Source organism: Heterodontus francisci, chromosome 32 (assembly GCF_036365525.1).
Source record: "Heterodontus francisci isolate sHetFra1 chromosome 32, sHetFra1.hap1, whole genome shotgun sequence".
In the NCBI taxonomy this organism is placed as follows: Eukaryota; Metazoa; Chordata; class Chondrichthyes; order Heterodontiformes; family Heterodontidae; genus Heterodontus; species Heterodontus francisci.
In genome coordinates, this window is record NC_090402.1 from 26597859 (window position 1) to 26624931 (window position 27073).

The following is a 27073-nucleotide window of genomic DNA, read 5'->3' on the forward strand; positions in this document are numbered from 1 at the left end:
ATAAGGGACTATATAGGAAAAGATGAGAAATTTCTGTATGTTTTAATACATAGATTGAAGTATATTTGCACAGAGGTTTGATAGGAACAATGTTGTCCAATGCTTAGAATGGAAATCATGTGGTTTTTAATTATGGCAGTGCTTGTCAGCCGTGGGGAGAAAATGCTGGTAAAACCTCTTGTAGTTTATGACATCAGCTCAATCTTTCTGTATTTACTGCCTTGTAATATTCTCCAGATTCCATTTGCCATTCCTTCATTGTCACTCGGTCAAAATCCTGGAACTCCCTTCCTAACAGCACTCTTGGTGTACCTACACCACATGGGCTACAGCGGTTCAAGAAGGCAGCTCACCACCACCACCTCGAGGGCAATTAGGGCTGGGCAATAAATGCTGGCCTTACCAGTGACTCCCGAATCACATGAACAAATTTAAAACATTTATACTTGAACTGATCATGGTCATTAGCTTAACAACTCACTGTCCAGAAAATACTATGTGACTCTATTCTTTATGGGTGCACCTAATTTTCAGGCAAAAAATGGATGCAAAGCATACAAATATAGCAGGTATTGGGCCCATTTTTTTAGGCAACCCAGGTGACTGCCTAAAATGGGTGGTGGCTCCTTCTCGAGGGCAATTAGGGATGGCTAGTAAATGCTGGCCTTGTCAGCAGTGCCCACATCCTCTAAATGGATATTTTAAAAATGTTAATGAGGTAGCTAATGCCTGTTGAAGGACTCTTCTACAAAATGTGTTACCGGTGAGCGGGGCAGGTGTCAGGCCTGCCCAGCTCGAGAATCTTAAGTGGCCCCTTAACTGCCAACTAAGAGTATGTTTGTTTTTTTTTAAAGTACTAAGTGCTTCCCCCTCCTTCCCAACTCCACAATACTTGCAATTCCCCCTCCCACCCCAGCCTGTTCCCTGTTGCCCACTGCAACCCCCTTCCTGAATCTTACCTAATAGCTGCTGCCAGTGAGGCAGGCATTGTAAAAGTGACATCAGTGAGTTTCCTGTGGAGGGGGTGACTGGTGCTGGCAGCTCACTGCAAATATGGTTTGCTTGTAAAATGGGTCCAGTCAAAAATCTACCATATGATGTTTATGGAGGAAGTGATAACAGTTGAGCAGCAGCTTGTGATTATGGGTCTGTATTTAGCTTGTCCTCAGTAATAACAGACATATGCAGTCTTAGTTCTAACACAAGCTGTAAGAGCTGGAAGCATTTCTCACAAAGATTTGACTTCCATATCAGTAAAAGTCAGCAGTTCCCAATTCCGTAGAACATGACTATAGTAGCACCTTACCTCTTTTGAAAACAAATAATTAATATAGTGTCGGGAGAGTACTTTCAATAATAAGTATCCTCTATCAATGTCATAATTCAAGTTCCAGTGCACTGATCACTGGAACATTACATGGTGAACCGAGCAACCTACAAGCTGGCCCATTACACAACTTCAAGAACCAGAAAGCAAGTTTAGAAATCATCGTGCTTTTAATATAACTTATTACAGGTTATTGTTTGAAATACTGGTTTTAGCAAGCCTCAGTAAGGGTTATTGTTTGGAAGACTATTTTCAAAGTTAATTATTAATAAACATTAAATTTTCTTCATTGAGTCTTAAAATGTAATCGTCACGATTGACACAAATGTAAAATCAGTAACAGTGAAACTGCCTAATCTTACCTGAGATTGAAAATGCTAAGTCGTCAGCTACCCAGTTCTTGAGAAGTTGAAAATTATGCAATCAGTCATGTACCAGAGGTGCCCTTGAGGGTTTTACTCTCTGAATTTCCAACAGTTACACTTCGTTAGGAGCCTGGTGGTGTTTAATAAGGAGGTTGGACTGCTGGCACCTCCAATGCTTATTTGTTCTCGGAGGGCTCGGGGGCTGCTGCAGTAAGCAGATCGGCCAGAGCTGATCATTACAAGGGCACACGCTGCCATGAATAAAAATGTCACAGCATTTCTGTCCTAAGCAGTGGAAAATGTCACTCCTGTCAAACAGATATTACAGGACTAGTGTGTAGTCAGTACAAATTGGTTAGTTGCCTGTTCCCTGAGTTTTTTGACATTCATAGATTAAGTCTGAAGAAAAAACAATGTTGACCTATTTATCTGTTATTGCTGACGTATATTCTTTTTTGCATGAAAAGGCATTTGTCAACTACTAATTAAAAAATTTTCAGAAATAAAGTGAAGTAAGGTGATTTGTTCATGCTGACAGCAAGTATTTGACTAACCAATACAAGTGGGATATTGCAGGTGCTTTCTGTAATATCCCATACACTAATAATGAGGTTTTTTTTAATGGTTCATTTTGTCCAGCCAGGGCCTACCTAGTTTAATACCTTCTTACTGACTAGCTGAAGGAAAAGAAATCCATATAATATTTAAGTTAATAGATAGGGGTATCTTTGTCATTTGTTCTGAAACATGGCACTATGTGAGATGCTAGACCCTAATGAAGTAAATCATCTTTGGGTAGAGTTGACATTGTCCTTTATTTCCTCTGGAAACATACCTCCTGTTGAGTGAACTTAAACAAGGAGCAGCTTTGGTACAAGGAATTGCTGAGTCGTCATGGCTGTCTTCCCAGCTCATGGAGACAAACAGTTGTATATAAGCAGATAATAGATAAAGGAGGGGGAAGGAAAGAAAGTGTCAGAACAAATATGATTCAACAAAAAAAACTGCAGGTTAATATCAGGAAAAATTGCATGCAATTTATTTTCTTCGAACCGATTCTTGTTCAGTCCTTTCATTATATTCTCAACAGCATTGTCGATGTGCATAGGCTGCGAAAACTGGCTATCGATGAGTTAATGTGGTGAATAAAGTGAGAGCTAAAGCAGTCACATGGCTGTGTTTGATTTTGTGATAGGAGGCAACATAAACTTCACATTTAAGTTCACATTTATGGTTAAGCAAAATTCTAGCAGTAAGGAAGAGTTTACTCCCAGAACATTGAGCTGTCTATTCCCTTTATGGATGCTGACTTGATCTACTATTTTTGGCATTTTTTCTCTTCATCAGTAAGGTTTAATTCAGCACATTTAAATTGGGGCTGTGCTGTTTGGAAGTGCAGTATCATTATTTGTCCATGGAAGATTTGGTGCCAAGCAAACCAGCCCACAAGATCGAATGCTTGAGTTTCTAGCCCATGCTTAATAGATTATTTTTCTCCTGTTGATAGGTGCTTGCCTCTATGACGTAAGTCAATAAACTGCACACCCTAGCCATCCAAGGGGAAGTTAATTTCTATCTCTGGAGACTAGGAAAGCAAAGCAATTCACCGGACCAAATTTTGCTGTAGCAGGGCATCTGATGGTGTTAGCCATTAGTTAGACTTGCCCTTGCCCGTTTAGATTTTAATTTTTTTTTACATGACATGTTGCTGGAAGTGAGAACTGATAACTCGTCAGGGAAATGGGGCACCTGGGACCTGAGTGAATAGAACAAACAACGATGTATCTCCTTAACCAGTCAGATTGAAGAGTTTTGAAATTAGCAGCACAAGGACTGAGAAGGAAGTGTAAATTAGATTGGATGAATTCAATGTCAAATTGGGTACAGAAAGAAAAATACACAGCGAGAAAGAAAAACTGGATTGAGAAAAAAATAGACGACATTAAAAAATATCTTTTAAATTTTGTATTTTTAAAATCTCTACCAACATTTAAATCCTGAAGGAATGAGATTCCATGCTTGTAATAGTTAATTTTCAGTGCCACAAAGATGGTTTGGCAGTAATTAACACTTATCACACTGTTAAAAGGGTACTTAGACTGGGCTGGACAAGACTTAACTTTCTGTGGTGACTTTAGTTCGTGTCTACTATGCAAATACAGCAACGTCATGCATTTCAATGTTGAGGCAGACAGGTGAGATGCTGCTTTTGCGAAGCTGACTGTGGAGCAGCGCAATTTGACACCAGCTTTTGGAAATTTGAGTTGAAACGCACATGTACCTCTCAACTGAAGTTGCTGCACCATTTGCACATAAATAGCAGCAAGTGCCATTAACCTCTCAGATTTTTGACAAGAAAATCTGAGCCACTAATGTGTAGAGCTCCCCACTGCCTTATCTGATTTTTGCGATATATATATATCTATAAAAATGCTTAGAGCTGTAGGCTATTGCAATTTTTGCCTATCCTAATGTGAACCCCCAGGCTTTGGGCCTCACAGAACTAAATTGCAGATGCTACATCTTCCAAAGGAAGATTTGGAAACTGGTGATGACACTACACCATTCACATGCCCAGTCTGATTTTAATATTTAAATCTTACTGAAAAGTGCCCCATACCAAATTTTGCACCTTTGAGCAAAACTCTGCTCTCGGCACTTGCATCACCCATAAAAGTTGAATGAGGCTTACACTGACTTCTCAAAGGCAGGAGGTAGGTTTGTAAGTTTTATATCCCCTTTGCTAGTATTGCACCCTGCCTTGTTGAGTTTTCTATGGAATCCTCCATTTTTGTATTTTCCCCACCGGTACTTTGCTTCATTATTTTTGATTCAGCACTCAAAAATACAGGAAACAGAAAAGAAAAAAAAACTATCAAATCCTCATCACAGTCTTCTAGGAATAGAAAACAACCAGAGGGAAAAATTACGGCTGACTCAGGAAAAATACTGGAAAACTCCTCTCATTCCTGAGGCAATCAAGCAAAGTGGTAGGAGACTCTAATAGTCGATTGCTCCTCATATCTTCAGTTAATCAGCACTTACCCTCAATAATTGAAAATGCTGCCTTCACTTGGGAACCTGTCAAGTTCCCTTTAACGCCACACTGTACAAAGAGGGGAGCTTGGGGTAGTTTTGAATGCATTGCATAATTGAAGTGAGAAACAGGGATGTCTAAAGGACCAGTGAAGACAGGTGCTACACCACCTGAGTCCTGTTGGTCACATCTGTCAGTACCCAGGGACATACATTTATGGACTCCGTCCACATGCATCTTGGACAGAGGAGATCTGTTTTACTGATTCAGTCACTGACCTCCTTCTATTCAGCTGGCGCCTGTGCTTTTACTGCAGGTTGATTTTCAGAGCCAAAAAGAGCCATCTTGCTTTGATGGACCTCCTACAGCAAGACTTCTAACTTTTCAGCATCAAAGGGAGGAGTGTTGCCCACCTTCACTGTTTTTCTGAGCAATTGTACCATTTTCCGCCACCATCACGACTTGCTGTTTATGGCATCCTGTAGTTCTTCAAGAGCTGCCACTTCACTAGATTTTGAGCTTTGGGCAAGCTTCTCCTGTGGCAGTAGCCTATTCAAATTAGAGGATGTGGATTCCCATTGTAAGTTTCAGCACAGCACACCACCTGTGCTACCACCACAAGTATGCCCATGCCAAGGTACTTGCTCCACCAATTTTACAGGGATCATAAAATCAGGACTGTATTTTTTACAAAATTATTCCATTGAACGGTTAGGATGTATACTCACACCACTGAGTTGCCAACATCTAAAGGGAAGTGCCAGATGAATGCCAGGCATTTCCCCATGGAGTGAGATGGAAAATTAGAGGCTGATGCATGTTGGACAATCGTGTGCACCTCTACCAGGTTGCAGAGGCGCATTTATAGAGGCCTATAAGCTGCTGGCATTCTACGAAGGGGTATTGGCTGGGAGTGGAATGGCTATGGTGAATATCCCAAAGACCTCAAGGACGTATGAGGAAGATATAAAGGAACTGAAAAATAATATGGATAATCATTCTTCTCCAGCATTATTTCTCATACCCTGCTTCCTAAAATATAAATCACTTCGATAAAATGAGAAATCTTTATAGTGAATATAAAGCTCTATCTCTATACGATATCTATCTATATATCTATTATTTGTCATAGTTATTTGATGTCTTCGTGGTTATTATTCCGTGCTCCTAAACAAATAATGCACATTGAACAAATTAAACTCTGAGTCTAAGAGCTAGATTTTAAGAGCGGTGAGCTCAGAAACCAGCGGCCCGCCCTTGCAGACCGTACGCTAAAGAGCCACATCAATCGCCCGCACGGCAGCTTGTTTAATTAGCCAGGACGGCCCACGCCCCCCAATCTCATGGAGGAGGCAGGCTGTCCATTCCTGGCAATGGCGTCAGCTGCCTGTGTGCAGGCGCTGGTGCCCTTTCTACAGGGCAGGCAGTCCTGCCGGCACATTTACATTTTTAAAGAAGTAACCTCCCAAAATTAAATGAGTACATTTCAACTGCCCCCTTCCCACAACCCCCCCCCCCCAAATAACAATTACATACACAATTTGGCCCCCCCCCCCAACACTTACCTTTTACATCTGACCTCCCCCTCTCCCCCCACCCCCCAACCAAACTGCACAAAGTTTAAAGTTCAACCCTTCCCATCATCCCCTACACCCATTACGTGCATTTGACCCTGTCCCCCGCCCCACACTGAAAATCTTAACTCCTGCCCGCCTCCCCCACCAGCGTGTCACCACATTTCACTGGACGGGGATTTGAAGGCGCGGGGGTGCTGGTCACCGCGCCGAAGGTCGCGGCAGGCCCTCAAGATTGCAGGTAAGTGTATGTTAATTCATTCATTTTATTGATTTGAATATTTTAATTCTGGTCCCAGCGACAAGGGCACCGCCAGGTAGCCTCGCCGCCATCGGTATGATCGGGCCGGGCTCTCCCGGCGTCAGGGTCCGTGGTGGGCCTCGTCCAGACCCATCTCGGGCTACCCCCCCCTACCCCACCGCTACAGAATCCGACGCTGGGCGGACAAAAAGATCCAGTCCTAAATTTCTTTTGACTGTTGCACTGACTGGCATAGTAGAGTAAAAAGCAGGGCAGATCAATAACATAAAGCTGAATTTAATTTTCATTATTCCAGAAATTTGAATGATCTGAAATACAGTCTTGACGTTTGTTTTAATAAAACACACTTCACTGAGTCTTGTTGCTATTAGGGCTGTTATTTGGCACTACTGCAGTGACCGTGATGCACAGACTGAGGCAGATTACTAATAAATCCTTTCATGCATCACTAAAAATAGCTTTTTTCTTCAGGTTTTATTGGTAAGCTGCTCATTGTAGCAATTAATTAAAATGTTGCTTGAAATGTATGACATGGTATCATTTCTGTCATGTAAATGTAATAAATGATTCTTTGCATATTTCTAATACTGATAATTCTTATAAACCAGAATAAAGCCTACAGAATCGCAGAGCCTCAGGTCATTTGCGAAGACTGGACCAAGGAAAGAAAACTTAATAGCTATTGTATACCCAAAAAATAGCATTGTCCTCCAAGGGTTTTATTCAATCCAGATGAAATCTGACTCTGTGCAATTTGTGGATGAAGTTCCAAAGCATTGCTGGGGTGGTGGGTGGGTGGGGGGGATGTTGTGGGGGGAGAGAAAATACATCTCATACCATTTCTCCAGTAAACTTTTGCTTCCTTTCCTGAGAGGCTAAATGATTGTGTGAAAATTGTATTTTCACCTGTCCTATTCAAAGCTCTCTTGTTTTACAACGGAGAAGGTTGCTAATATTTGGGAACAGTGAAATACACCCTACTTTTTGGAAAAATTAAAACTCTACACATTCTCAGCAAGAAAGGTCTCATCTTTCCCTAAGCTAAATAATTCATTCTTCCAAACACCTTGGATAATTAAATTGGCAATCTGTTTTGTGATTATTTTGAGATTCAATTTTGATTTCTTTTCATCCTTAAGTGGTTTTTAGTCAGTTATTTAGGGAAGGCATTGGGTTAAAGAATTTGCTTTTAAAAAAGAACATTACAACCTAATGAATGACAATTATATTGCGAAAATGTATTGTTGGTCACAGTATGGCTTGAAATTTAATGATCTCTGATTATTTATTTAGAGATACAGCACTGAAACAGGCCCTTTGGCCCACTGAGTCTGTGCCGACCATCAACCACCCATTTATACTAATCCTACACTAATCCCACATTCCTACCACATCCCCACCTGTCCCTATATTCCCCTACCACCTACCTATATTAGGGCCAATTTACCTATCAACCTGCAAGTCTTTGGCTGTGGGAGGAAACCGGAGCACCCGGCGAAAACCCACGCAGACACAGGAAGAACTTGCAAACTCCACACAGGCAGTACCCAGAATCGAACCCGGATCGCTGGAGCTGTGAGGCTGCGGTGCTAACCGCTGCGCCACTATTTGTTGAAATAGTTTATATTTTATTGGTATTTGTTTTTATTTTCTTATAGCGAACTCTTACATGCCTGGATATAGTAGCAATATTTGCATTTGAAGTAACTTTTGTTACGTGGGCAAATAAATCAGCAACGTCCCACAAACAGCAATGGGATGAATGACCAGTTACTCTGTCTTTTAATGATATTTGTTGGAGGAGAGGTGTTGGCCTGGGTATTGGGAGAGGTCCCTGTCATATGACTAGTACTGCAGGATCTTTAACATACATCAGAACAGCTAGACATCACTTTTCTTTAACCTGCTATCTAAAGGACTGCCCTCGGGTATCAGTGCAGACTTTGAGGTCAAACTCCAATAGGGTGAGGTTCTTCTTCTACCTTATCATGAGTGCCCATTGACACAGATTCCTTGATAACTTGGAAATCAGGTCAGTGATTTGACTCCCGAGTGCACTTTCATACTGTGTTGTAATGCATACCTGGTGTGAGACTATATTATAAAAGTTTCCAATTAATTCACTGGTCCTCCTGGTGACATTCTTTAAACTTAAACCATTTAGGCTGTATTCACATTAAAAATCAACTGCCTGGGAAGTAAAATCCGACCTTCTACTTTTAGCACTGACTTGAGCTCAACCTGCAGCGCAAGATGCTCCTTAAGTTGAAGCTCATATTTGTCACACTGAGGGGCACCTTGTACAGATACCAGTCTCAGACTTTAGCTATATTGTAACTGAAATCACAATCAGGGTGTGGAAAAAGCATGTGTCCCAAAGGTATGCTGCTGTTCAGGAAGCTAATCCTTTCCCCATGCATTAAGGAACATGGGGATGGAGTGCTGTCCTTGCACTTATTTTGTCGGCCTTAGATTTGAAAAGTAATCACATGATGTAGTAGGAAAAAGACTTCAATGTTGGGAGCTGCTAAAAGTGGAAACAGTTCTGAACAAAGTAGAAAAAAATGGGTCAAGTGTGTCTACATTGAAGAGTAACCAAGGATAGAGAGATGAGTGTAAATTATAAATGATTAGAAAGATTGGCCCAAGTTATCTTTGGGAGGGTGGAGATGGTGGAAAGGTCTTGCATTCTCCATAGTTGATGTTCAAGCATCTTAAACAGGATCATATTTTAAGGGAGGGATATATCAGTTTTCTGAGGTAAAATCTTCTGCTCTCCCCTGGACGGAGTGTTTAGCCATCGCAAACAAACAGTCTGGCTAAACCTAGTAAAACTCACCAGTGAAGAAATAGTACAAAAGATAATAAAGTCCAAGTATCTTAAAGAAGTGCATTTCAACTTTTGTAATTTTCATATGAAAAACCAGCATGTGCTAGTATAGCTGCCAGCTTCTTCTATGCGAATACTCGATGTCATCACCGGTAATCCAGCATAGTGACAGATCAGGCTGTGAGTCTTACAGAAATAGAACAAAATACAAATAAATTCAGTTGAGGAAAGTTTTGATCTTTAGTCACACAAAAGTAAATGGATTTAAATCATGATGTCTGCAGAAGCTACTTAATTTGATGAGTACTGTACTCTTGATTTGAATAAAAATAATTGTGGAGCTCTGCAGATTTACATGGAGGTGACATATCTTACAAAATTATGTGTGTATATATATATATAAGAATTTCCACTGTGGGTTTTGACTGGTTTTTTATTCCTTTCTCTTGCTCCATAATTAAAAATAATGCCTTTGTGAAAATAGGTACTGGATAAATTATTTTAAAATATGTAAAGGTTTGTTATAGCTAAAGCCTATTGTGTCAGATCAAGTTCTTGGTACAAATACACATACCTGAGATAATGAACTCTCAACATGTGCAAATTTCAAGCTTGTATTATTTTATAAGTTGCCTGCTATGTTTATTTTATTTTAATTGAATTGAAGGGTACTTCTGTTCTGATGTTTTAAGTTTCCACTTTGATACAGCCAGAGAGAGTCCCTCCACCTCGCCCACCTCCTCCAAAGATAAACAGTGCTACTTTGCCCGTGAGTAGACAGAAGTTGTGTATCTCCTTAATTATGTTTAACACCTCCTAAGTTGCTTTGCTGACTCTGCTTACCCTTTTCTTCAGTTTGTGCTATCTAGTCTTGTAGCAAGGGATTGGATCTTTGCTCGTTTTTCTCTCAGAACAGTGTGAAACTTTGCTTCTTTCTTCATCCAGTCCTTAATTTTCTTATGTTTGGTATTGATTGTGATTGGATTAGGATAAAACCATGGTGGAAATGTTGCTCTCTTAAGTTGTCATAAGACCCCTGGGTAACGCAAGTGCATCTGATATGGAACTCTTTAACATCTGGATACAAGCCTCTAACCTTGACTGCATGCTTGGATTTGGCAGTTTGTATTTGTACACAGGAAACATGCATGTTGTACATGCTCAGAGGTGGTCTAACCTTTTCACTGGGCTAATTACATATTTATAATGTAACCTACAATATTCATAAGGTGTTCTGTGTTCTTAAATGGCTCAACGCTTCTGTACACATGTGGCTCATTTCAAAGGGTATTTTCTGGAGTGTTTTTTTGCAAGCGTTCTGGGATATTTTTAGAACCTTCAATGTTCAGAGGTTTTGGAAAACTAGTTTTGTGACCTGACCATTGCATTATAGAAGTGAGTTCTGTGCACTCAAATGACTACAACAAAAAATGCAGTTGAAGTGGTGAAGTAGTGTGTTACTAGTCAAACAAAACACACTGACAGTATAACATGACACGTGTTATCAGTCATCATTCCTCCACTCAGAGTTCCCTATCTCAGTTATGTTGGACAGTGGAGACTAAATTCCTCCTCGCTGGAAGGAAAGGTAAATTAGTACAGTACAGAGTGATATAATCAGAGGTCTGGCGGCAGGTCATCTGTCAGCTTCTCAATTGTGGAATGGTGCACAACAAAATAAAGTAAAAAGTACAGAAATAACTTGACCCCAAAAAATTGTGATACTAAATGAGAAATATGTGAACTGTTAACACAGTTCAAATGATGGACACAACAGGTAAGTTATGGAAAAACTGTTTAACACTTTCTATTTCCTTTAAGAATGGTTTTTTGATTTATTATTTGGGTGCAAAAAATCAGTGTTACTGAAATATTACTCTTCGGTCATTTGAGCCAATTCAGATGCTTAACCAAAGGCCAGTATTATCCAAAGAAGAAAAATATGGACAATCAAGTCAATAATGCATCAGCATTTTCAATATTGATTTCATTTTTCAAAACAGTAACCCTCTTTAGAATAATGCTGTCTTTGAAAATCATTGAGGAGTGTGTGATGTTCAGCAAGGAAGTCCCAAGTAGCGAGCAGAATTTCTGCTAACCCATTAGCTATAGCAATATTAGCTGACTCAGATAGGGACATGGTTGACCCTCTGCCCTGCACTCTGCAGTTTGCTGTTAATCCAAAGGACCAAAAGGACAGTTGCACAAATATTAGCTGAGATTTGATTTGAAAGAGAAGCAAAAGCCAAAATAGCATCAATTAAAAAGAAAAATTAATGGACTTTTGTCCTTAGTATAAGAGGTGTCTTTATCATTGATTTTTACTGTTTGCTGTAGTGCCTCAGCTAGTTTTGCATTTTCTACATTCTGCCAACCCTAATATAACCATCGCAGCAGAGAAAAGGCTATGCTTCTGCAGCGTCATCACACTAACTTGTATAAAAACCTTCTGATTATTAGATATGAAATGTGGTTGGGGGGATATCTATGGCACCAAATTTAGTTTCAAACAGGTATATAATGCTGTCTTTGTGTATTATATCGAAGGTCTGAAAACTGGGAATTAAAATTGAAAGTATACTAAAGTATATAATTTGATGGACCTATGACTAGCAATGAGAGGAATGAGTGCCTCCTTCCCACAGAAATCCATGTAACTAATGGCTTCAAATTTAATGTTTTACCTTTTGGTAGTACCACCAGAAATAGATGATATTCTCACTGCACCCAGATCTTGCCATTTTTGAGTGTTGTTTCTGCATTCAGCTGCATGCCACATCCCACTGGTAACTCTGCTGTTTCACACGTACTTTTAGCAAATGCTGTAGAGGAGAGATACTAAGAGTGGGAATTGAAATCAAACAAGATGTGAGGTTTAGCCAGATGAGGAGAGATGTTTGAATTTTGTTCAGATCTAAATACAGTCACTACATTCTATGTTGATGTAAACATTGCAATTGCTTTCCTTATTTCAACATGGCTGCTGTGAACATAAAGTTATTGTAATCAATCAGTTATGCAACCCCTATAATTCACCCAATACAGTTGTATTAGAATATAGTCTACTTATTAGTCAAAACTCTTTGTAACAAAAAACTTAAAATACACTTTGCTTAATCAAAATAAATGCAGGGTGTGGAAAATTTTTCAGTTTGATATTTCACAACAATGAAAATCATGTGAAATAGTTAGAAAGATATCATACAGCGTTTAATACCGTGCACACAGCGACACTCCAGTGTCATTGCAGGAACAGTCAAAGAGCAGGTCCTCCTCCTCCATTATCTGCAGGTCTCACTAGCATGTCTCCTTTTATAATTAAAATTCATTTGCGTTTTTTTATTTAGAGATCTTCATTTTGTACCTTATGAGCATTTAAAGAGTCCTTAGAATAAATTACATTTCACCATATCATGATGTGTTACTGAGTTTGTGTTAATTGTCAGAAAGGTCTCATTGTTCATTGATGTTGGCACCACTCTTCATTTACAGGGCTTGGATAATCCTGCCATAAACCCAGTGAGATATAGTGACGAGTGCAGTACCTACACAATTTAAATCATTAACACCACATTTTTTTTAAAAATGCCATGATATTTAAGACAAAAAGGTTAGTGTCTTGTGATTATAGATTTAGTAATGGTCCAGCTGTACTTAATCACTACATATTTCAAACCTTTGTAAGTTACAAACTTATTATGCGAAAGTGCCACATTATTATGTTGCTGTATGCATCGTAGTTGCTGCTATTTTGTATATAAGCTTGAATTTTATGTTTAATATTGATTAAATGTAAGTAGTTGGGTCTAAAGTGGATTCAGCTTTGCCCAGTTGGATTTGTCAGGTTCAGAACACTGTAGGGAATCTGTTTTTTTCCTGACTTTCCACTGAAGTCCCTTTAGGCTATGGCTCCAATCCTTTTTTGCATTTCTCCCCAGATATATCTAGTGTTGCTGACACTAGTGGGGTAATCGCTGTATTTTCAAAGCTCAGGCGGAAAGGTGAAAGTATTAGCAGCACGATGACAGGCAAGCTTCACACATCACCTTCCAGCTCAAGCTTAATTAAACAGCCTCTTTTCTTTTTTTCCCTTCTTCGTTCTATCATCCCTAATGAAGCAGTCTTTTCCATCGATCCTGCTGATTGCCAGGCCTCTCCTTTTGTTTGTTGGCACTGAGCCATTCAGCTGCAGTCTGACAGCTCAGCTCTGCTAATTAGCTCTGTTGTTCTTTTCCCCCATGTTTCTCCCTGTTGCAAGTTCAGGCAAACTTGCCACAAACTTAATCCTTCTGTTCCTACCAATGGGTTCACATGCTTAAGCCGTCTCCATTGTGCGGAAGGGCAGCTTTGTCTGGGGACTGGCCCCCTCCTCAGCAAGTTCACAAACTGACCTTTCCTGACCCCTTACTTTTCTTCAGTAGCACTGGCTACACTGAGGTCTTGGTTTGAACACCCTCCCCCTCAGTGCTAAACTTTTGTTGTATTCTACATAGAGTTAAATCCATGAATGCTTCAGTTAATTTCTTTTGTTGTTTCTTTTTAAATTAGAGAGCATCAGTGAATATAGAATTGGATTTTTTCCACAATTGATGGGATTTTGCTCATATCTTTAATGATTAAGATGAGCATTAAAATTAATATTGTATATATCCTAAACATAGTGCCTGATTCAGTTTTTAACTTCATAGATCATCTATGGTTTTACATTTCGAGTCCTGAACAGCAGTGGTCAACATTCAGATCAGTAAATTTGAGAATTTGACTTTCAAGCTTCTGACACTTATTCTAAAACATTTCCCAGGTTTTGAGTACAGCAATTCCCACAAAGCAACATCTGTGGAATCTTTATTGTTACTTCTTCACATTGAGCCCATTAATCAGAAATTGCTCATTAATGGTTTTAAACCAGCTGTAATAGTTCATTTGGAAAAAAAAACTGAAACTGCTAAATATATTTAAAGACTGACATTATGTTCCATCTTATGACTCTGTCTGTAATTGATAATCCCTTTCATTATCTGGTCTAGTTCATAAATAAAAACTAGTCCAAGGCATCTGACAGACAAAACAGCGAGGGAACAAAATGAGCCACAAAAGAAGCCAGCAACACAGCAGCTTCACACCACTGTGGTTGCGACATCGTGTTCCAACAAGGCTCATGAGTGGGGCATACCACCTTGGAGGGGGGAGGGATAAAAGCGATGTTTACCCCTTTGAGTAGCGCAAGGCCACTGGTATCAGATGTTGTAAAGGAAGCAGCTGGTTGATTCCTGGATGCCTGAACAATTATGTGAAGGGGCAGAAGCACATGTGGGGGTGGGAGGAATGGGAGAAACGGTAAGAATAAAAGAGGCATGCTATTTAGTGATGCTGACTTCAGAATAATTTTTAATCATAATTTGATCTATATTTTATAGCCTGTAATATTACCAAACATTGTTTGCCAGTTAACAGCTATTTTATGAAGTGTTTGTATAATTTTGGCAATAATTATACTTTTGGACTACATTCCTGAACATATTTCGGCCCAGCAGCACCACATGCTACTTATTAGTTTTCTTAAATGCCTTTAAATAGCAACTGTATTAAATGATGACATCCAAAAGCATTGGTTCCAAGACTTTTATGCTGTGATATCACCAATTTAAAGCTGCTCTGTATTTCAGCTTAATCCAAATCAGCTCCCTGTATTGCGGCACTCAATCCCTTGCATAAACTTCTGCTAATTGAGAAATAAGGATTTGCATTGATAGACTACATATGGGTGTATGTGTTGACTAATGCAAAATACAGATGACTGTGAATGCAGTATTGCTTTTTGCTAATAGTTTCCACACCTCTCATGTGACATAAATGAAAAGTCCTCTGACGTCATGCGCTATAAAGATGCGTGGCCATTTTTGGTAACCGGAATAAAGACTTGCTCAGGGATGAACAATTGGTACCTTTCAACACATGACCCTTCTGGCACTGAGAGGCAGCTCTACCCCTGTATTTCAGTTTCCTGTATTACAGCTCTCCCTCTTGATTCTGGCACTTCCTGATTGTCATTCCTCTGTGCTGCAAGAGTCATCCAATGGGGAACAGAAAGGAGTCACATTGAGAGGAATGGCAGGGATTGAGAAATGACAACCAGTGGGGAGCCCGAACTAGAAGCGAGCCAGTCAGTGAGTCAAAGCTATGCATAACCTCAGAGCCATCCTATTCACACATTTTCAAATATCATATACTGTGGAACCTACCAGTCACACGTGATAAATTGCTTATATTATCTACCAGGTTACTAGATAGGAATTCTACAGTAGCTCTCTCAGGATGTGGAAGACACTGACGAGGCAATATATATTGATCATCCCTAGTTACTCCAAGGGCATTAAGCGACAACCATATACTGTGGGTCTAAAGTCACATGTAGGCCAGACCAGGCAGGGATGGTAAGTTCCTTTCCTGACTTTACAATTGTCTGTCAACTTTCGTGGTCATTTTCTAAGATAACCCATAAATGACAAAATTTGTTGACTTTAAACTCATGACCTCTGGATGGCTAGTCCAGTGCCAGAACCACTAGGCTACCATCCCTTTTAATTACTGGACAGTTGTTGAAAACTAATAACCAATTTTAATTTATCAGAAAGGTGCAGTATGGTTTGTAGTGAGCATATCAGGAAATATACCAATAGACAGACTTTTCAAGTGCTTTTATCTTAATGGAGTGCCAAGAACTGCTGGTCCTCCTATTTTGTAGTGCTGCTGATTTTGGCTTGGAAAGACTTGGTGGTTGGTCATAATGTAAAATATCAGCTCAAATCTGAAAACTGGTGTTTTTGGTGTGTGATCTGTTGTATTGATGCTGTGTTTATTCTCTCAACCATATACCCTCTACAGTGGTTAACCCTGTAATGCACGACAAAAAATACTTCTTCACCATTCATGTGATGTTGTACTCTTCAGTACTGATGTCACATGGGATCCCTTATGAATCACATGATTGCACTGTAAAATACTTACACTGAGAGCTGAGAATCCATTACATTAAAGGTGTCTGTAGTTTGAGAGAATCAGTGCTCTGGAGTGACTTAATGTTTAATCCAGCTCAGACTTCAGGTGTTATATATAAACTATGATATGGTTCAAACCTGTTGCTTGAGTAACAGCTTTGGGAGTCACTCCCTGCTACCTAGACATTGATTTGGGGCTTCTAAATGTGCAGTTTTCGAGCATGCTCATAGCTTGGTGAGCTTTACGCAGAGTGGATGCTTTAACCCTTTCAACTCATAATGTTCAAAGTTTCCCCTTTAAGGTGGCAGAGCATTGGTTATATGTTACAAACTATATAAAACATAATATTTGTTCCAAGTATGCAAGCATCTTACTGTCTGTTTTATCATTTAGTTGGATTTTGTGTCCCTGAATCTATCTTAATTTCACCATCTGCTAGGTTCAAGATGCAGGTATCCCTTGTAATGTACATTTCATGTAAATAAGCATCTGGTTGATTTCACTATATTTAGACACACGTTTAATGAATAATGTTGGGAGAAGTCCTTATTAATTCAGTTATGGATGGTATTTTCATTCAGTAGCTGATAGCTGATTGAGCAGTGCTTTCATGACCTGTTCTGACCAGCTCAGGAGAAAGACCTTTGATGACCTAATGGCAGCTATGGGTTGGTGGTAGGCTTCTAATGTTTAATAAGTTTTTTTTAGGAGGGTACAAAACAGAATTAAAATTTTTAAATCCATTAGGTAAGGCAGCATCATTATTACACTGCACCCTAGTTTGACACAGGTTCATCCTCATGATTTTGTGCACAGTCTCTACAGGGTTGACCAGGGTGTCCTTTAAAGTATAATTCAATAGCAAGTTTGACCCACATGATATTGCCAAACTAAAACTGAAGTGATGACAAGCTCCCTGCTTGGTTTTACTCTGTAACTGCGTAACCTGAACTCAGTCTGCATATGTGTGTTTTCATTAATACTTGAACTGTCTAGTCTGTACTGTCCATTCTTTCACCTCTGGACACCTAGAATTGTTTGTTTAGTGATAATGTCTGCAATTGTTTTTAATACTAACAAGTTTCTTTCTAATATAAATGTGTGTATACAGACACGTCCTCCAAGGCCACCAGTTAAGAAACCAAGAGGTAATGCATTGCCAGTAGAAGCTCGAATATCCTCCATTTCAAGCCCAGAGCAGTAAGTATTGGCTGCTAGCTTTAGCAGTTAAAAGTTAATTTCAGAAACTGAACATATATAACAGCTCTTACAGTTCACACTTTGAATTTTCCATTTAATAACCCATTTAAATCTGGCATTCTCCATTTGCAGATAATTATAGGTAGCGGGCTTAGCATGTTGGCCCTGTATTTAGCATATTGAATGCTTTAATTCTTGCACAAGCTACATTGTCAGGTAACATATGGTGGGTGTGACAAGTGTTTTATTGTGTAACTTCAGTTAATGTTTCTCATGTTACACTATAGCAAGAGTTGCAAGACGTGTAATATACTTCAAAATACACCTGACATGTTAATCTTAGTTAAACAGAAAGATTTTTTTAAAACCTGAAATTTTCAGAGTACTGTTTACATATTTAGTACCTATATGTTAAGATTAATTTTCGTACCTTGCCTGCTAACGTATGTCTGATATTTTGCAATAACAGCCTATCGCATGTCAGATTATCCTATTGTTAGTCTTAACCTGACAGTGTTAGCTCAGTAACCTAAGTCTGAGGGCTTCACTGACCAATTTTCAAGAAAACATACCTCTACTTTTGAGTCTGCTTTGATTTCGCTAAACTGTCGGCATTAGATTGCTTAAATGGAGAATTGGCCATTGTGATCGATCATTAACATGTCTGAATCATTCCATTTTCCACGAGTGATGACATCAGGGTGAATGAAGCAAACTGATAGTTTGTTCAGCTTTATTCCACATTGTTATCAATAATGAACTAAAATAGCAAAAGAAGAGACACTGCTATGTAGGGATGGAAAAGGATCGGTGTATGTCAGACTTGGTTGTTTGTGACAGAGAAGAACAACATGCAGAATTACAAGCTTGAAGTGATCTAAATTGGGATCACGAGTTAATTTTCCAGAATTTGGTGCAATTCAAACAATTTGACACTTTCTATTCTTAAAATGATGATAAACTTGAACAAGGTATGAAATATCCCTCCTTTCCATGTACCCCACTATTTGTTCCTGTACCACCAGCTGAAGCAACAGCAACAAAAGTAAATGTCACTTGAAAAAAAATTGCTCAAGTATTTGTACCTAGTGGCTGTTGTCTAAAGGAGGATATTCAATTTCTGTTGACTTATCCAAGTTTTTAATTCATGTGGGCCCGAAGTTGCAGTGGTAATGATAGCAAATCTGTCAGCGTTCGCCATTTTTACTCCACTGAAACTGACAGCAACCTCTGGAGTCCACACATGTGCAGAATAACACGGAAATCCAGAAGTTGCTGTCGGTGATTCCACACTTCTCCAGAGGGTGCGCTGTTGAGACACCCACCCCCAGCTCCCCCAGACTGCAAATATGAAAATCATTGGAATTGATGAGAGCTTCCACTCATACACTTAATCTCGCTGTAAAATCCCTTGAAAAGGTCGCACTTTGTTGAGTGAGGTGTAACTGGCTTTTAACTGCACGCTAACTTCATAACTACTGCTAAACAAAAACAACAACATATAGTCATATAGAAGCAAAATACTGCGGATGCTGGAAATCTGAAATAAAAACAAGAAATGCTGGAACCACTCAGCAGGTCTGATAGCATCTGTGGAAAGACAAGCAGAGTTAACGTTTCGGGTCAGTGACTCTTCTTCGGAACTTATATTGTATTTCTTATATTTATTTCTTATATTTATATAGCACCTTTAATGTGATAAAATATCCCAAGGCGCTTCACAGGAGCATTATAAAACAAAGTATGACACCAAGCCACAAAAGGAAATATTAGGTCAGATGACCAAAAGCTTGGTCAAAGTGATAAATTTTAACGACTGTCTTAAAGGAGGAAAGTGAGGTGGAGAGGTGTAGGGAAGATATTCCAAAGCTTGGGGCCTAGGCAACTGAAGGCACGGCCACCAGTGGTGGAGCAATTAAAATCAGGGATGCACAAGAAGCCAGAATTAGAGGAGCACAGATATCTTGGAGGGTTATGGGGCTGGGGGAGATTACAGATAGCGAGGGACAAGACCATGCAGGGATTTGAAAACAAGGATGAAAAACACCCTCATTGGTCTTGAAAAGTTAATTTTATACTTGTGGAATCTCAAATTTCTCCATAATAAAATTCCACATTTAAAAAAATTCTTTTTGTAAGTTTTTTTTAATCTTTGGTTTAAGGTAGAAGTTAAAATAATAATTTATTTCACTATCTGAAAATTTAAATAATTTATTTCACTATCTGAAAATTTAAATAAAAAGTGAAGGATTTTAAGTGCATTTAACTTCCTGGTTTGCTATGTGTGAATACTTCAATTTAATTGGCGGCCTACCTGCTTGCTGACAACACTGCTGTTGTCGCCAGAATTGGCGCCAGATCTAAACTGCCAATGTAAAAGGAGAAAACCACGCTACAGAGATCACTCTATCTTTGTAGGCAGCTTTCTTCATGGTCAGCAGTGAGTGCCCTTGCTCCATCGCTGACCACAGAATCCTGGCCATTGTTTGGTGAATTATTCTCCATTTTGGGTACTCTATATCACCAACAAGAACTTTCAGATGCAGAATAAAGTTCCATCTGTTTCTTACCAACAATTTGGGGGAACGGAGGAGCGGGAAGAATCCCCATTTATAGATAGTAGGTTTATGATTTTTTTCCAGTTGTTTTCAGTCCAAACAAAGAAGACCATCCCTTATCATCCTTAAGCTTCATGGTTCCTTGTGCCATTGAATCATTTTCAAATCCTGCAGAGCTTCACTCCACCCTATTTGGGAACTATGTACCTAGTTCTCTGTGCAAGCTGCAGCCTCCATTCCTGTGACTCGGGGGTTACTGTTCCCCATGCTTCCTATTTCATTATTAGAGGTCAGTCTTCCAGCATTAGTACCTTCTTTCAAAACGCCTTTGCCTTGCTACTCTGTCCCTGGCTTCAAAACCCACCTCTTTAACTGTGTGCTTGATCACTTCCCTCTACTCCCCAGACTGTACTTCCCCCACCACAATACCCCGACCTCCGCCAAATTCCTTTCACTTCAGCTCAGTGCCCACATGTCTACTTTGTTAAATGTTCAGGGAAATTGATCAATATTCCAGATGGAGTCTTGTGGCCAATTCTGCTCACCGCAATCTAGGAAGGATATTCAGGCCTCAGAGTTTGCATAGCAGCAATTTATTAGAATGGTACCGGAGAATAAAGACTTTAAAGAAGGAGAGATCAGAAAAACTGGGGTTGTTCTCCCAAACAGAAACAGTTAAGGGGAAATTTGATAGAGGTGTTCAAAATCATGAAAGGCTTTGATAAAATAAGGAGAAACTGTTTCCAATGGCAAAAGGGTTGATAACCTAAATGCACAGATTTAAGGTAATTCGCATAAGAAGCAGTGGCAAAACGAGGAAGAAAAAATTATGCAGCGAATTGTTTATAATCTGGAATGCACTGCCTGGAAGGGCAATGGAAAAAGATTTAATAATAACTTTCAAAAGGGAATTGGATAAATACTTGAGGATGAAAAGTTGGCTGGCTGTGGGGAGAGTGCATGGGAATGGGACTAATTGGATAGCTGTTTCAAAGAGCCAGCGCAGGCTCAATTGGCTGACTGGCCTGCTTCTGTGCTTTGTTACAATGGATGTCGAGATTGTTATATACATGCAAGTTTTTCTGAAAACATAAAATGGAGAAGAGGTGGATAACCTCAGGAATCTAATAGATGAGCAAAGCTAGGTGTTAATGCAGTTTATTTAAATGATTCTTGCCCAGTCCAGCAGATAGAGGGAGACAGGGATTGTTGTAGTACCAATGAATTCATGTGGAGTTCAAGCAAAATGTCAGTAGTCCGAGGCATGGCTTTTAGCAGATGGATGGATATCACTTATGCTAAGGAACGCAAATTTTGGATTCTAAACCTTAACCATCTCAAATTAGTCTAAGGACATTACGGAAAGGATGTAATTGCACTAGAGAGGGTACAGAGGAGATTTACAAGGATGTTGTCGAGACTGGAAAAATACAGCTATGAGGAAAGGTTGGATAGGCTGAGGTTGTTCTCATTGGAACAGAGAAGGCTGAGGGGAGATCTGATTGCAATGTACAAAATTTTGAGTAGCCTGGATAGAGTAGAGGTGAAGGGCCTTATCAGAGAGGACAGTGACTAGTGAAGGGCCTTATCAGAGAGGTCAGTGACTAGTGAAGGGCCTTATCAGAGAGGTCAGTGACTAGGGGGCATAGATTTAAAGTGATTTGTAGAAAGCTTAGAGGGGAGATGAGGAAATATCTTTTTCATCCAGAGGGTGGTGGTGGTCTGGAACTCACTGCCTGAAAGGGTAGTTGAGGCAGAAACCCTCAACTCATTCAAAAGGAGTCTGGATATACACCTCAAGTGCTGTAATCTGCAAGGCCATGGACCAAATGCTAGAAGATGGGATTAGAATGGGTGGATCGTTTTTCGGCCGGCACAGTTACGATGGGCCAAGTGGCCTCTTTCTGTGCCGTAAACTTTCTATGACTTATCCAGCGTCTTTGGGTCAGATTAAATCTAATGGAGAAAACACTACCAATATCTGAAAATAATTCATGATTCAGAGCAGCAATGTGCACAATATAATGAATCTTATATTTTGAGGGGTTATTTTTACGAAAAGCTGGTCAGTTTCAATTTCCTTCCATTTAATAGGTAAAGAGTGTAGAGGGCTGAGAGTATATTTGTATAGTTGTGAGTTAGAGAATGGAAGAGTAAACTGATGATTACAGTAAGCACCTATACATAAGTCAGCTGGTAGTGTATAATAGATATGAAACTGAATTGTTTATTGAGATTCAGGGAGCCTGATGATTTCTTTTACAAAGTGACTTTATTTTTTCAAAGTTGTGATTCTATATCTTGCCTGATCATTCTATTTGAGGTTCATAAAGTTTGGATTCTCTGTGATTGAAGATAAATAATGTCAGGTTAGACCATAATTCAGCAATAAATTCTTTCTTGTTATCTCATGTTGCCACCATCTTAGCAGCTTTCTGTTTTGATCATTGCAGCAGTGAGCCATGGCATTATAGACCTGTTCTTCTGAGGCACCATTGATATGTATGAATTTAGACAGAGGAATGGACAAAACTGACAAACTGAGCCCTTTATCTCCATTAACACATTTTGCACATGAAATAAACTCACTTCTCATTAAACACAAACTGTGGCAGACACAGATGACCTGAAAAAGAAACACGACCCAATGCAGAAGAAAGCTAAGATGAGTCATAATCCTATTTCACATTGTTGGTTCTAATGTTTGCACATTTATTAGCTTAATAATTTTTAATATATACTTCAAGTAACAAGCTGCTAAACAAAATAGAATTGTGAAAAGAGTACCCCTAGATTGAAAGGTGTGGCTGTACCTGTATTGGACTGGCTGTGAGAGAAGCTGCTCAACGCAGTGGAGTCACTTTCCTGCGGAAAGAGAGGACCCAGCAAACCAGGTTACTCTTTGCACATTCCAGCAACCATCTGTGAAGCTCTGAGAGCAGATCACTGACCTGTTGTCCTCATTGAGGAATGTGATGTAGCACATAAGTTCCGAGAAAGGAAGAAAATAACTCAATTTATTAAAATGAAATCGGCCAGTGATGCTGATTTCCCAACCTTTTTAAGTTTTGTTTAAACTTTAGAATCTTGTAACATCAAGGGTCCTACTTCAGTAAAACTGACTTATCTGTTTGGGTTTTTAAGTTAGTAATATTTTGAATTTCCATCATCATAAATCTTAATCTCAGCTAAGCTAAATCAGCACAGGAATTTGAGCCTTTTGAACACAGATCTTCCTTCCCAGAATATACACATGCATTATTATATTGTACTTTCATAAATCCTTGGATGGCCTGGATTTTTTGTGGCCCCCTGAGGCTGGGTTGGAGGCAGGGGGACACGGAGTATTTCAACAGGTGGTGGCAGAGTGGAGGGCCTGTCACCAAGCAATCTTCTCGGGGCGGAATAGGCCTAAGGCGGCCTTCCTGCCCAGCAGGAAGTGGCCTATTAACAGCCAATTAAGGGACGCTTTCCGCCGCTGCTGCTAGGATCTCACCAGCGGCAGGGAGTGCCTCTTCCAAACAGGGAGGACACCTTGCAACATGAGACGACCCCCTGCGGCCTTTGTGGGAGGGAGGTGGGGTAGGTCCTTCCTATGTGGGCAGTTTGTGCCCACGGAGGACCCCCACCGGGAACAACATTACCCTCCCTGGGACTCCCCTCCCCCTGGACTGCATGATCACTCCCCTTCGCCGGGTCCTTCCAGACTGGCCCCGGCGATGTTGCCTCACCTACCTCTGGTCTGGGGTTCCAGCGTTGGGCCTAGGTCTGAGGTCTCTGCAGTGTTGGCAGTGGCCACCACTCCCAGTGATGCTGCCGATACTGCTGAATTCTGATTGTCTGGCAGCTTTTGGAGGCGGGATCCCCATCTTTAAAGGGATGGGGGTCCTGGCTCCTTAAACTTTGATTTAAAAAGACCAGAGAATCTTTCCAAGGTCGTGGGGGTGTAGGGAGGCGCAAAAAGGCAGAGGCGGGGTTTCCCCCGCCTTTTTGGCCCAGCACTGGGAGCCCCACCTCCAGCACAAAATCCAGCCTAATATTTTTAATTCTGGATTGTTAAATAAAATACTCAATTTCTTATGAAATCTGAAACAAAAATCGCTGTTCTAATTTGCAGTCCAGCTCTGTATAAAGAGGAACAACAGTAAATGTTTTCATGGTACTGTTACCAAATGCAAAAATATCTAGTCACTTCAACTCGTGAAAGTTGCAAGTTAGAAGCACATCCATTCTAAGGTTAGCCAGCACTTTAGTATTTCTGCTCATATGATGCTTTCTTTCTGTTATATAACTTTACTGCCTCCATGTGGAGCTGGGCAGGCACTGCAGTACAGAGCAGCTTTAAATGGAGCATTCTAATAACTTACTGTTAAAATAAAGGAAAACATAACATTAATGCGTTTATCAAGTAGGAATAAAACTGAAGATATTTCAAAAGTATGCATCTTGAGGCACAAAAATTAATCATATTCACTTTAAAACAAAATTAAATCTTAATTCAGCATGATAACAAAATCTGTATTAAGTGTTCCTTATAGTGAAGACTAATTTAAGCAATATATAGTATGTAATGTGATGCTGATTTTCTACAGTATTTGCTCAGACATATCATTTAGCACAAGCTATGTTGAGACTATTTTCTATTCATATTTCTACAGTCCACATGCGCTGATTATGTATAAGAAATTAGGGAGTGCTGTGTTTTTAAATTGATAGTAACCTACTATAATTGATTCCATGTAGCTCTTTAATTTGTCAGTGGGAACAATCTTCTCTAAGGTTTTGTAATATTTTTAATTAGGACTGAACATTGGCCTCTGCTACAGTGGTCAGGTAATTTATAATTGAACTCCTTGAGAAAAAAGGTGAGTGGAAGGATATACCCCAATGTATTAAAATTTACATCTTTTATTAGCATTTTTTTCCATTACTTGTACATAAAGCTATATGAACATCATTAATATTTAGCAAACAATTCACGGCTTAGAACATATATGAATCCTGATGAGCTGCCTAGTTCCTTTGAGACAAAGTGCTATAGAGGTTAATACATTCAGTATGTAAAATCTATTTTTTTAATTGATGCATTTCAATTAAATGTTTCATTTGCTGCCAAGTGTAGTGTTAATAGGGCTAAATGTACTGGATTTTTTTTACAGGAGCAAATCTTTAAGAGGAAATGGGAGTCAAAAACTCTCAATTATATTTCTTGAATGTCACTCAGGGTACTTGGGCAAATACACAGCAGCAAGATGTGGAGGCCATACAATCTCAGGAAGCAATTGCAAGTTCCTCATCTAAACATAACAACAACAACTTATATTTATATAGCGCCTTTAATGTAGTAAAACGTCCCAAGGAATTGAAGGAGTGCAGATATCTTGGAGTGTTGTAGGTAGATAGGGAGGGGTGAGGTCATGGAGTGACCAGAAAATAAGGATGAGAGTTTTAAAATCGAGGCGTTGCGTTAACTGGGAGCCAATGTAGATCAGCAAGAAAAGGGGTGAAGGGTGAACGGGTGCAAGTTAAGACACAAGTAGCAGAGTTTTGGATGACCTTAAGAACTTTGTTTATTTCTGAGAATCAGGGTTATGACAACATCTTGAGATTATGTTCATATGGAAATGCCTTTTGGACTCCAGATATATTAGCTTCTAAACTATTAAATGATATTGTTTGTTTAACTTGAATAGCACAATAGTGCATTGAAATGCTTAATCCCAAGTATGTCACTTTTTGTTTACAGCAAGCAAAGGATGCTACATAATTCTTTAGGGTTCTGGTATTATCAAAGGAGTCCACTTATTTCTTCTTAGTTAACCAACATCATTTAGATGTCAACTTTCTGTAACTTCACCTTCAGGGCATTCCACTTCCTTGCTATTCCCTCTTGTTTATTGAGTTGTATTTGGACTCATCTGTGGTCCCCAGTCTTAGTGAAGCTAATATTGCGTTTGTGGTACAGCGTCACTCTTTTTTTGTTCTTTGGTATGTGGGCAGCACTGCCAAAACTGTGCTTGTTGTCAAAATGATTATTTGTATAACTGAGTAGCTTATTAACCACTTCAGAAAACATCAAGAGTTAGCCAAATAATTTCATGAGTAGACCAGATATGGTAGGAACTTAGTGAATCAGTTGGGTTATTAACAACAATACAGCAGCTTTTATAGTCATTTTTTTTCTCTGATGTTTTCCCACAAATTCCTAGCTTTATTTAAGTTCAATTTCACAATTTGCTTTGGTGTGATTTGAACATGGTACTTCAGTGCCATTATCCCTACACTGTTTTACCTGACATTGGAAAGTGGTTGCGAATATTCAGAGTTTCTCCCTCCCAGTAGATGCCCTTGTTATACTGCCTGCCCATTTAACCAGGGGAAAAAATGACCGCAATGCATCAAAAAAAAACCTTCCAGTTTCCCTCCCAGCTGCCTTTCAAACAGCTTGTACAAAACTGAGTTCTCTTACAGTTCTTTTCAAAAGAATCTTAGTTTTTTTAAATTAAAGAACTCCCATATGCAACATGTTTTGCTTTGTATCGGTACACCTGGCTTAATGGGACATGAATCTTGTGGGGCTGTGAGGGGGGAATGCTTTTTACAGCTGCAGCAAGAGCATGCATATTCCAGGTAGGTGCCAGGCAAGCCACTGGAAGAACAGCAGGCAGGGGGATTGTTGGCAGTGACTACATTAACTCGTCAACACAAATTCACATGGACTGAAAATCGTGCGGGTTCTATAAAGGGCAGGCGATCCACTCCACGCAGGTGGTGAAGAGGAGAATCTTAATGCATCATGTGGTCAGACCTTACCCAGATTTCTGTCACTTTACAATCTGCCTGTTGTCTCACCATGATATGGGCTGAATTTTACCAGCCCCTCGACACCACGAGTCACGGTGCGGGTGCCGATAACATTCA

The 27073-nt window shown here is 39.6% G+C and overlaps 1 protein-coding gene across 6 annotated transcripts in view; it reads left to right on the plus strand.

The window, feature by feature from the left end:
* The window catches only part of LOC137347710 (DENN domain-containing protein 1A-like), a 623024-nt gene that overhangs the window by 564127 nt on the left and 31824 nt on the right, over window positions 1-27073 (plus strand). For 4 of the 6 annotated variants that reach the window (XM_068012518.1, XM_068012521.1, XM_068012519.1 and 1 more), the window contains 2 exons: window positions 10105-10164; window positions 17506-17594. The exons of 1 other annotated variant lie outside the window; for it this stretch is intronic. In XM_068012518.1, coding sequence (XP_067868619.1) covers window positions 10105-10164; window positions 17506-17594 — 149 coding nt within the window. The remainder of the gene's footprint in view (window positions 1-10104; window positions 10165-17505; window positions 17595-27073) is intronic. One more of the 6 variants, XM_068012520.1, reaches the window with a different exon arrangement.